Consider the following 12,480-nt stretch of genomic DNA (forward strand, 5'->3'; position numbering starts at 1 on the left):
TTCCCTCCTTCCTTTAAATCACAAAAGTTAACGGTAATTTTGTATTAACAATCAATGTGTCATATCTGGCTGATAAGAGGGGCAATTACTACTATTTATATTTACCTCTTTGGTAATAAGAGATAACAGATACATCTTTAGTTCAGAAATATCTGAGTACTTTCGAAGTGCTCTACAGTATGTTAAATTCTTAGATAAGATCCTCACCTGCTCCATGTACTATCCGTTTATATAAACCTGCTGTTACTTTTAACTTTTGCCGAACATACCTCACGTGTAAAACGAAGCCAGGGTTCTGCATACTGAGCAGTAATCTCTCTTTTGAGAGTAATCTCTCCGATTATAATATTACACACAAGGATCACAGTGATAATCAGATATATTCGTACCCATATTATATCACTACAATCGGTGCCGTTCACAGCAAAAAAAAATGCATCTCCGACTTTAGGTAGTTTCCCCGTATTTTGGTTTGTGTAAATTACTTCAACGATTAAAAAAAATCACTGAACGCCGGAACATCATGTTTTTTGCATACAGCATTTTAGCCTGTATTTCTACATTGAGTAAGTTGTCTAGTCAGTAGTTTAGCACAGTAAACACCACCGCCTCCATCACCACCACCACCAATAAAAAAATAATAATAATAATACATTTGAAGTGGTATAAGGTTAGTTTAATGTATGCTTCTATACAGCAAGTTTGCGCGATGTAGCTGTTCACTAGAGCAGAATTTTTTGACTGGTACCTTTTGAGTCCTCCCTTCAACATCCAGGTAGATAACTCGATAAGAGGACGATGCGGACCCCATCACTTTTCTCCCTTCACGCGGTGGACGTTATTTCACAAACCCTTGATCAGTGTCTTCTTCGAGTCGCCCTGTAACGCCACTCACCGGCTCTCCAGAACCAGCATCTTCGCTGACGACGAGAACTGTCACTTCATTCAACTTGTACTTCGCTTCTCCTGACTTCACAGCTGTCCAGGACAGAGAGAGTGAAGAGGCCTGCGAGCGCCGTTTCTAAGCATTTCCATCTCCATAGTGACACGGCTCCCCTGCTTTAATCCAGTACGATGCAGCCCTCTAGACATTTCCTGGCCATGTCTGGCGATGACGAGAGAGGGCTTCAACCAGAAAACCGATTAGATAGGGGGTTAGATAGGTGGAAAGCGGGAGGTAAATGCTCTCGCCAGCTGTCAGATCCGTAAGGTGCATATTGTGTAAATTTACGGTTTCTCCCCTCTATCATTTCTTAAATGTTCGTTAGATCTACGATAAATATAATACAAAATCCTTCAAGTTTTGAAGAAGAAAACTTGAATATCCTGCATGTCCTAAGGAAAACGAGGAGCATGTATCTTGTAGGATTTCTTCCTGTGTACCTGTAGGAATTTTGTGAAAATCACCTTTCCTTTATGTACGTAACATTATGCGTACTGGCTAGGACGAATAATTAACAACAATCAAGGCACCCATGTATAACATAGTAATTAATTCAGTATTTGAGATTTGAAAGTAATTTTGAATTCTAACATTTACCGCTTGTGATACTTCCGCGCTGTAGTGGTGTGACGAGTGCAGCTGTGCTCGGATCTGGGCACGGCACCACCACTCCCTAGACGGGTTAACTCGTCGTTCAAGCAGAAGACCAGCTTCTCTATCGCGGTGGTGTATACACCTTCAAGAGGTGGGTGACGTCGATTCTATAACTTGTTCAGTGTGCTGAGCCTGAGTCCTGCTACATTAGCACTGCTGCCTCACTGCTCTCGGGTTCTAAACCAGGACTCCATCTGTATGAAGTTCTTCCAGTGTTAATGCTGGTTTTCACCAGGATTTACAGTTTCATCTCGTTTTTCTTCCACATGAAATACTGGGTAGGTTAACCGGTGTCTCTGACTTTACCTTTGCACTTAAGCGTGTGTGTCCTCTGATGGGATGTGTGCCCCCATTGCCTCTGGGACATACTGGATTGCTTCAGCCTTTACCAGAAACCAGAGCACCCAAAGGAAACCCACACAAAAACGTAAAGAACATAAAACTCCACACAGATAGCACCCAAGTCTGGATTTGAACATAGTGCCCCAGAGCTGTGAGGCAGTATTGCTAACCACTGTGCCACCCTATTATAAGTATCACACCCTCTGATATGATATCTTACAATTTCAATACCAATTCAGACACACAGACACAAAGAATAAAAAAAGTACAGAATACTGGTTGATAAAATAGCAAAAATAAATCTCTCTGCATATGAGATATTGTACATGGAATTGGTTTTAATTAATATGTTTGTAAACTGAAGACAATTTGGGGGCAGAATTACATGTCAACAATAAACCAAAAAAGGAAAATAACTCCAGTAACAGTATTCTGCCAGAATGCTGAAGAATATCCATATATTGTGCTGTCAAGGAAATTCACAATAAATGACATTTTCAGTAAAAAAGGGAAAATGACAGTTACAATAATTTTAATTACAATGTAGCAGTAACAAACCCTGGATTTTGGATGATAAGAAGAAACAGCAGTCTGCCTTTCTTTTACCAGTGTCAGGTAATCTGATCCTCAACTGGAGAGAACATTGATGCTGAACTCTTCTCACTAACAGTCAAGACACAGCATCACACTCATTGGAATTACCTTGCCAAGCAGCAGCCGAAAACAAAGTTAATGTCTTATTGTAAACACGGAGGAATTCTGAAGGCTCTGGATTTCATTGCTCTTCTGGAAACGAAGTTTTTCAGAAATGCATGCTGGGAGCCTGCCCAAACTGTAATGAGACAGGCCTGACACTGTGTTCCATTCCCAAGATGTCATGATTAACTGGATTAATTTGTGCTGGATCTAATTAAACCTCAAAGGACCCCAAAAAAATGTTAAGAAATTAAGAGACTGCTGCTCTGCCAAAGTGCTAATGTCACAGAAAAATGGACTGTCTCTAATTAATCATTATAGTGGAAGCAGCCTTTTTATTCATCCTGTGAATTCACAGATTTAGCTCAAAAGGTTTATTTCGTTGGACGGATAAAATATATGTAGCTGGAATTAAAAAATGACTGGAAAAGAAACTGGACTGTACCACTTGAAAAACACAATCTGCTTTACTTGCCCAGCAGGAAACAAATGTTTTTTTAAAGCATGTTATTCATTAATGTTATATAACAGTAGAGTATGCTAATGCAACCTGACATTTAGCACTGTGGTAATGTAATGGACAGGCCATTGTACAGTGTTCTCAGCTCCTTGCTAAAGGTTCTTTTGGTTGAAAGGAGATTGTGAATAATAATCATAAGATAAGATTCAAACAATCTGAATTGGGAGCAAATTAAAAAATATATGTCTTTATATTTTAGTTTATATTTACTTTTCCAATGTTGAAAGGTTGTGCAAAAAGTATTGTAAAATATCAGAAAGGAGTGAATAAGTAAAAGCTTGATCTTATTTGAAAATACTGAAAATACACACCTTTGTGACCAATACTCACACAAGAAGGCTCCACGGCCAAAACGTTGTTTTCGTTGTTTTCTTCTATTTTTCAGCATGGAATAAACCTATTACTTGTTCCTTTGCAGCCTACACATGCTGATGCAGCTACCCACCTGAACTACTACAGCACTGAAAATAGCTGTTTATTTTGTTTACTTACACAATCACTGCATAATTCTCATATTCATTCAAACTTTGAATCAATCACCTCAGAAACCAGTAATAATGCAGTCATGATGAGAATTATTTTGATTTCGTTAACACAATTATAACAATATGTTATAACACAGCAAAGTCTCTCATTAAGAGTTCTTGTCTGTACTTTGTTTTTCAAGAATCTAATACTCTGGATGTTCAGAGAAGTCCAAAGGAATGTGCTTGGACAATGTTGCTGGACAGTAGGTTACAGACACCCAGTGCACTGCGTTAATAAGTGCCTCCCAATTGTAGTTCAAAATGCACAGCATTCCCACTTCTAAACTTGTGTTTTTGTTTCACTATTTTGTGCTGCACAAGATTAAAGAGTGTGAATCGAAAACAAAAAACAAAAGATATTTTAGCATTCACATTGCAACAAAAGGCCTGTGTTATATGTAAAGTCAGAAGTGCTACTCTAGTATTTACTCAAAATCAATTTGTAGCAAAATCTTATTTAGGTAAAGATTTCAAATAAATTGAACATCTCATGAATACTTAAAAATGGGAAAAATATCCAAAGACAGGAAAATTTGTCATATATGGCCACTTGGGATTCTTTGATACCCACCCATCTATTTTCTAACCACTTTATCCAATTCAGGGTGGCAGTGGAGTCAGAGTCTCAGGCAATGGGAGCAAAGCAGGATAAACAATGGAGGGGACAGCAGTCCATCACAGGGGCATGTAGACACAAACATGCACACACTCACACCAGTGCATGTTTTCCAGGAAGCCAATTAACCTACCAGTAGGTCTTTGGACTGTGGAAGGAAACCAATGTGAACATGGGGAGAACATACAAACTTCATGCAAATTGAACTCCAGGAACCGAAGCCAGGGCCCCAGCACTGTAAGGCACTATGCCACCATTCCACCCTCTAATATCATGTAAATAATAACTGAATTCCAAGAAAAGGTGTAAAAGCATATTACCTACATGATACATGTACCTTCAATAAAATCTTTAAATAAATAAACAGTTCTTTACATACAGTATGTTCAAGTACAGTAGGTAGCTACGTCACCAAGCTTAGGCTGCAAAGGAAAAAGTAAAGGTTTATTCCATACTGAAAAGAGAAGAAAAGAAACACAAATTCTTCTTGTTTCGGCAGTAGAGCCTTCTTCCAGTGACACACGAAGAAGGCTCCACGCTCGAAACATTGTGTTTCTTCTGTTCTCTTTTCAAAATGAAATAAACCTTTTCTTGGTCTTTACACTGTATATGACAATTGTCCTGATCAAATGGTTCTTCATAATTTTCTGTGTAGAGATTCGGATGGCTGCTATAGAAATCCACAAATTCAACACAATCTCAGACATAGATGTACTGTAATAGGCTGTCCAAAATGGTGCCTGGATCTACTGTGTGTTTTCTAATATAGACAAACAAAATAACGTACACTACTTCTTAGGTGAAGACACTACACTTCATTTTGACTACTTAAGATTGACTATACTCTAAAAAACACTATGTTGACTTTGAGAAGACATTTTTGTAAATGTGGTCACCTTTCTACTCCAACTGACCATGTTTTCCCTTTACATGCCATTTCACACAATTACAAAAACTCAGCTAAAGACATTAGTGACAAGTCTTATGTACTGTATATTTTGATACTGTTTAATACCGTGTATTTGGCGACCTCTCGTGGCCACTTGCACTCATTAGTACAACCTATAGACAGATTATTGTCCACTGCTGTGGAAATTTATTTGCAAATAAGCGGTCAATCTGCTATATATCCTACCCTCCAGATCAGCAATAATTCTAAATTATCAGTGGATATTACTAAAATCCCAGATTTTAGGAAGAAAATATACACACTCATTCAAATACTCTGAAAGTATATTTTGAACCCCCACACAAACAAACTAGCTAAAAAAATATTTTTGACCATTTTAATATAAATGCATAAATAATTCCCTACTTTACAGCATGTAGAACAAAGTACAAATATTACAACATTAAAGAAATCTGCATTTAAAACCTAGCTATCAACATGCAAACAACACACAATGCAATCACTTAAACTAGTTGGCCAGCCCTAGCCCTAGTGGACCCCCGTCTATTCTGTTTTTTCTTTGCTAATTGATTTAAGTTTTTAGCATAAATTGATAATTATTAAGGATTTTTCTGGTAGGGGAGAGGTTGCATAAAATTTTGTGTGATTAATTTTTCTAATGCTACACTTGAAGTTGAATATTTTTGAAAAAAACATGGACTGAGTAGAGAAACAGGTAAACAAATGTCTAAAAGGCATCAGTTCACTCCAATGATCACCAGCTGAGTTTAAATGAAAACCATTAGGACCAGGATTGGGAACCACTGATTTATTCTCATATATTCAGACTGGTGACCCCTCTAAAGTAGTTTTAAGATATACTGATGGAAAAAAGAAATGCAACGTTTTCTAAAATGAGAATACTGTAGTTATAGCTTATGTTCTGTGACAAAAAGTTGTCCATTTGTTTTAAGCCCTCTGACCAGCAATACAGCTTGTGCAGTGAGGCATTGCGATTTGCCAATCACATGAAAGCTCATTAGCTGCACTTTTACCCAACGAGGTCCAAGTTGAACAATGCCTGAACAGGTCACCTTTAAAAAGGACTTAATTCAAAGCTTAGGTCACTGCAAGAAAAAGGCCACACTTCGAATGTCACCAGAAGCAAGAGAGACGGCCTGCTGGCATGTCATGTGCCAGTGTTGCCAGACACTACGGTATAAGCCGCTCCACTCTGTACTGACTGCAGAGAAGATTTCAGCAGACTGGCAGGACAGATAACTGTCCAAGATCAGGTCGCCCTCGAGTGACCACACCAGAGCAGGACCGACATATCAGACTGGTCCATCTAAGAGATCGTTCCAGATCTGCCACCCTATACTGCTGCTGAAACTGCCAGCAGACACAATGCCCACATCAGTGACAAGACAGTGAGGCTCCATGCTGCTGGCCTCAGAGCAAGGCGTCCTGTGAGAGGCCCTCTGCTCACACCTCCTAGACATCACACCCGACTGGCTTGGGCCAGACAGAGGCTGCGATGGACTCATCAGCAGTGGCATCAGGTCCTCTTCACGGATGATTCTGTCTGTTCCACACAGACAGGAGGGCCAGAGTGTGGAGGAGGAGGTGGTCAGTTTTTTTTTCCATCAGTATATATAGGAAAAGATCAAGGTCCTAGGGGTGTAAGGGTCACAGATAGAATGATTTCACAATTCATTAATTACATCTGCTTTGTAGACGACTACACCACCTAGCAATTATAAAGGGTTTTAGGACCCTTCGTCGCCACAGGTTCTACTCATCTCCCAGAGTCACTGGTGCATTCATGGCCCAGCAACAAACACTAGTGTATTTAAACGTTTTTTTTTTCTAGTGGTTAACAACATTCAACAATATTCAATGCGCAGAGCACATACTAAAAAACAGCTCCAAAGGACGCGCATTCCATTCCAGTCAAGCACCCCATTTCACCCTGATTACGAAACAAATGTCCTAAAATAATGCACTCCAGCTGTTCTGTCTTCTTTGTAATTTCTTTGGTGGTTCATCAACGTGGTTCGCTCATACTGCCCCCCCACCTTGATTTCTCCAAGTCCAATGTCAAGCGAGGAGGAGGAAGATGGTGCTGGAGCCTTCCTCATCTCAGCTCAGGGGCTTCCTGAAGAGTCTGTGGTGTTTGAGTCCTCCTCTGGGTCCAATGCTGTAATCTCTCCCAGTTCTCCCAGTTCTGTGTGACTGAGGGTCTTTCAAGCCTTCTTAACAGGCTCCTGACTCTTCCTCCAGGGGGGAGGGGTGCAGTTTTGTGTGGACAGAGTCAAAGGCCCTGGGCTTGCTCAGGATATGTCTGTACACAGATGGCCAGGAGTAACAATGCATTGTTTCACTGTATCTTGTCTTTAGCTACCCCCTCAATCGCAGGCACAGTCAAACCAGCTTAGAAGCTCCAAGTAACTCCAGGATCACCTGTGATTAAAGAGGGGGGCCCTAAAAATGGGTTACGAATGAATAATACTTCGTTACACCTGGCCATCTGTATACAATAATTTCCTGAACGAGCCCTGGGCAGTTAGCAAAACCCACACCCACATCACAGAGACACTTCCACCCCTCTGGAGATGAGTCAACAGCCCTTGTCAAGAAAAATTCAAAAGCACCAGTAAGAATGGGCTTTTGGAGAAGAAAAGCTCCACAGTAATGAAGCCTATGAATTGGCTTCATTACTCTGCTTTCCTCCCCACTGATAGCTGATGTGTGGTGAACGTTCTGGCGCACTATGGCTGCCGTCGCATCATCCAGGTGGGGCTGCACATTGGTGGTGGTGGAGGGGAGTTCCCATTACCTGTAAAGTGCTTTGAGTGTCTAGAAAAGCGCTATATAAGTGTAAGCAATTATTATTATTATAAAGCAGTGGTTCTCAAACGTTTTGGACCAAGTAACACCCCTAATCCAACCAAAGCATCCAAGTACTACCTACAGGTCATCATCTCATAGGAACCCCAGCAATTCTCAATGACCAACATGAGCACATGTGCACACACACTCACACATACATACAATAAATATTATAATAATAAACTTTTTTTGATATATTAAAATGTGGCTTCTCAAAGTGTTTTACAGAAAACAACAACAAATAAAAATAAATAAGCACCATTTCAGTGAGAGGGGTGAGCCTCTTTAGTCGAGCAAAGCAGATGTGAATTAATTTTTCGAGCCTTGATACAATTCACAACAGATTTTAAATCGTCAGGCATTTTCTTGACTGCAAAGGTCTCGCGGTGGATGTTGCAATGAAACCATTTATTTCTGGAGCAACCTCTCTAATTCGTGCAACTACACCGCTGTGTCGGCTTGTCATTGCTCTGGGCACCGTCTGTACAAACTCCGACACATTTTTATCCAGTCGATGCCATTCTCTTCGATACATTCATTCAGAAGCTGAAATACGTGCTCTCCTGTGGTTCCTGTTGGTAGCGGCTTACAGAACAGAAAGTCTTCATGGGACATGCCCTCAAACTCGTATCTAACGTAAACAAGCAAATTGGCCAAATCGACTACAGACTCATCTAATTGCAGTGAAAAACATCTGCTCATCTTAACGCGCTCTGTCAGCGTACTTTTGATATAATCCTTAATTTCAATAATTCTATGAATGACTGTGTCTTTCAGAGGGGGCAGCAGGTCGAGCTGTTTAGCAGCTTTTTCTCCACAAATAATAGTGTGGGGTTTACCTGCTTTAGCAATCCGCAAGCTTGCATTTTTCCACGTTTCAGTTTTTATTTCAGTGTTTATTTTAAGTATTTATTTCATGCGCATGGGAGAGAAACACAGAGACGCTCGGTGTATTTTTCTCAAATTAACTTAGAACAGTTCTCAAATATTTTTCTATTATTTTTCACGCTTTCCTGTGCTCACAAGATTACCAGCGTTCGTAGCACGCATTTCTATGCATTCCTGTGTTTACAACGTTGGCATTGTTCCAAAATCACGCACATTCTTCTTTCTCCCTATTTGCTGGAGATACAGTAGCTTTTTTAAATACAATTGGTCACTTGCGTCCGTATTCCTATAGAGTGCTATAGAATTACAGAGTGTCCACTGAAGTATTAGCGCGCACTGTATCGTAGTACGTAGGCTGCGTATTCAACACGTATAAAAATACAAAATATGAAAACCCGTCCCGATTTTTTCAGCGCACACAACACAATTCCAGGGTCATTTGGCGTACCACCTGGCGGCACGCCACGTACCACTGCAGGTACGCGTACCACAGTTTGAGAACCACTGAAAGGATTGCAGCAGACGGCAGCTGTTCAACCTAGGAAGACTTGACTTGGACCATAGAGACTGGAAGCAGCAGGGGAAAAGCACAGCATTGTGTTTTTGTCCCCTTTACTCAAAACTGGACTCAGAGACAAACAGGGTAGAGGGAGGAAGGAACACCAGGGACACATTGTTAAGGACACTGGGACTGAGGACAATGTCTGGAACTCCACTGTGCCTTTGCTGTGGTGTAAGCAGGCATGTCAAGTTACTGACCATATCTGGTTCCTTAGAATAATGCTGCTGGACTTTTCCTCTGTGACCTTTGGGCTTGGTAACTGGCTCCAATGTGGTACTTGTGCTGATCTGGATTGTGTCCTTTGGAGTTGTTTTTATATAACGTGCTTTTGGTGTTGGGTAGACAGTATTAAATATTGTGATCACAAGAAAATAAAAAGGGCAGTTAAACAATTCTAGTGTTTTACTAGTCTGTGTGTGCACTGGTAATTCTGGGAGGTGAATAGAATTTGTGGCAAGGGTAAAAGGCTCCTAGCATCCTTTATTAAAAGTTTAGTTATTTTAGACCAAGCATCAATGTCACATGTTTCTGTTTTGTTTTTTAAATTTGAATCAGAATGGACAGAGGGACTCTGGGGGGCTGAACTGAAGTATAGAGAGTAGAAATTGACAAATTGATAGGAAATATATTATGTTAATACTGTAAATATGTAAATGCAGTATAGTCTGTGTTGTATTTTCATTTGTGGGCATCAGAGGAAAAGTAATCCAGAATGATGTACAATATCAAAGAAAGGGGACAATCCGAATTACTGTATCACAAATTGTTTCAGAAATGATTAGTTATTAAATTAAACTGAAATAAAGTGTCTGATGTACAATTTGGAGTACACATAAACATGTGCCAATAAAAAAAAACTGTTTTACTGTTTTAAGGTGTGAATAAATATCCGCAGCTGGTTACAACATTGTTTATTGACCGGTTAACTATATACTTTATAGTAACAAAAGGTTAATTGAATTGATAATAGTAGTACAATAGAGTGGTTGTTTAGTGATTACTGATTATGTTGCTGTTGCCATAATACTATTACATATAAAACTGGTGGACTAAATTAATGACTAACAAACATGTTGGACAAATGATTGAAACCTTAAATGAAAGGTCAAACATTCAGATATTGGATTTTTACTTTAGTATATATTTTAAATAGTATCAGAGCAAAGGAAATTGGTTTTTAAGACAGATTTATAAAAAGATGTGCATAACATTGGAAAAATGGACTTGTAAACTGTGCTTTATATAACGTTTTATTGATATCCACTGTGCTTTATATACTTCATATAAATATTTGCTACTCAAATGTAAATATTTGCACAAAATCTTCTTCTTCTTCTTTTTCACAGCCTTAGTCCCAGACTGTCCTGGGGTCAGCTGCTTTGGTTGCTCTTCTCCACTTGTCTCTGTCGAGCACATCTTCCCCACTCACTTCACATACCTCCATATCTTTTCTCACACAATCTATCCATCTCTTTCTAGGCCTGCCTCTTCCCCTGTTACCTTCCACCTCAAATTCCATTACCCTCTTTGTTACTTCCTCAACGTCCGTCCTCATGATATGTCCATACCACCTTAACCTCGCCTCTCGCATCTTCTCAACTATATCCACCACTCTACATCGTCTACGGATTTCTTTATTTCTGATCTTATCCTTCATTGAAATCTGCAGAATCCATGTCAACATCCGCATTTCAGTTCTTCTTATCAAGTTCTCTTCCCTATTAATTTCCATAAATATTTGCACAAAATGTGGTTGGTAAATAAATGCAGAAGCACATTATATTGAAAAAAGGTAAATGGGCCAAACATCTTCCTTTTTTGAAAACTTTCTTAAGTTCTGAGAATTTGATATTTTTTGCTGGTGTAGGATCTCAGTGCTAATGACAGATAACAGACTGCAAAGTCATAGAAATCATTCTATCTATAAGCACCAATGAAAAGGCAATATTTAGGTGGTAACTCCGAAGTAATTGCCGAAAAAATAAACTCAACACATTAGATTTTTTTCTTATACACCTGGAAGGTGCATCTAAGGATGCAAACTGAGGTCCAGATAGTTATCAAGGTTACACACCCTACCCTGCCCCCTCCACCCCCAGTATTGGCACAGTTTTTCTCAATTAATACAATTTTAATGTGTAAATACATCTGAGGAATGTCCTATACACTTTAGACTTCATTCTGCTGCCATTATTAGTTACATCTCAAATAAAGATGTTTAGTTTTAGAGGCACCTTGCACCATGCTTCAAAGTTGAGATGGTGTTCTTAATGTTTAATCGACACTCAAAGTATATGCTGTATTTTTCTAAAAACTGTGGCACCATGAGGGGTGTGGTCATTGACTAATGGTATGCCAGCACAAAACTGATTTGTGGAGTCTTGAAGTAGTAAGCCAAGTTCAAAATACAACATATTCCAGGAAGCTCAGTGATGATGTCGTTGTTTGATCTCAGGGAAAAGTTGAATAAAAGGAGCTTGGTTCTACCTTGTTTGGTGGAATCCAGAGAAAATAAAGTGTGTTGCACAAGCTTGGACAGGCTTTTGTTGGAAGTAGAGTGTTTGGAAAATGACTTTTGGAGAGAGATATGTCATGGTCATATGTGAGATTTCTATCTTTCACGTATCAGTGAGAATTTTTTGTGAGTTAACTCTTTCTAAAGTCAGTACCAACAGAACCATCTGAGATGTTGTAAAGCCAAGACCTCACCTCTTGTAAAGTTCAAGATATACCCACTCCTTCAGGAATATCACAAAACATCACATGTGAATAAGTACAGTATTGATATTCAGAACAGATTGTGCCTCTATGATAAAGACTTCATCATTAATATTCAATGAGAACAGTACAAACGGATTCAAGCAGGGTTGTATTTACCTTTACATGTTGCATTGGAACCCATTAAGATAAGTAGTGAGGCATGATGTCACGATCTGCACGTGAGCACATAG

General features: G+C 39.4%; 1 protein-coding gene across 8 annotated transcripts in view; it reads right to left on the reverse strand.

Annotated features, from left to right (window-relative positions):
* pde9aa (phosphodiesterase 9aa) overlaps positions 1-1,221 on the reverse strand; it is a 66,844-nt gene extending 65,623 nt beyond the window's left edge. For 3 of the 8 annotated variants that reach the window (XM_015363568.2, XM_015363567.2, XM_015363562.2), the window contains exon 1: positions 749-1,216. In XM_015363568.2, the coding sequence (XP_015219054.1) occupies positions 749-811 (63 nt within the window). In that variant the 5' untranslated portion in view covers positions 812-1,216. Of the gene's footprint in view, positions 1-748 lie in introns of all 8 variants that reach the window. The other 5 variants (XM_006638966.3, XM_015363561.2, XM_015363564.2 and 2 more) reach the window with 4 other exon arrangements.
* Positions 1,222-12,480: the final 11,259 nt, after the last annotated feature.

Source organism: Lepisosteus oculatus, chromosome 15 (genome assembly GCF_040954835.1).
Source record: "Lepisosteus oculatus isolate fLepOcu1 chromosome 15, fLepOcu1.hap2, whole genome shotgun sequence".
NCBI lineage: Eukaryota > Metazoa > Chordata > Actinopteri > Semionotiformes > Lepisosteidae > Lepisosteus > Lepisosteus oculatus.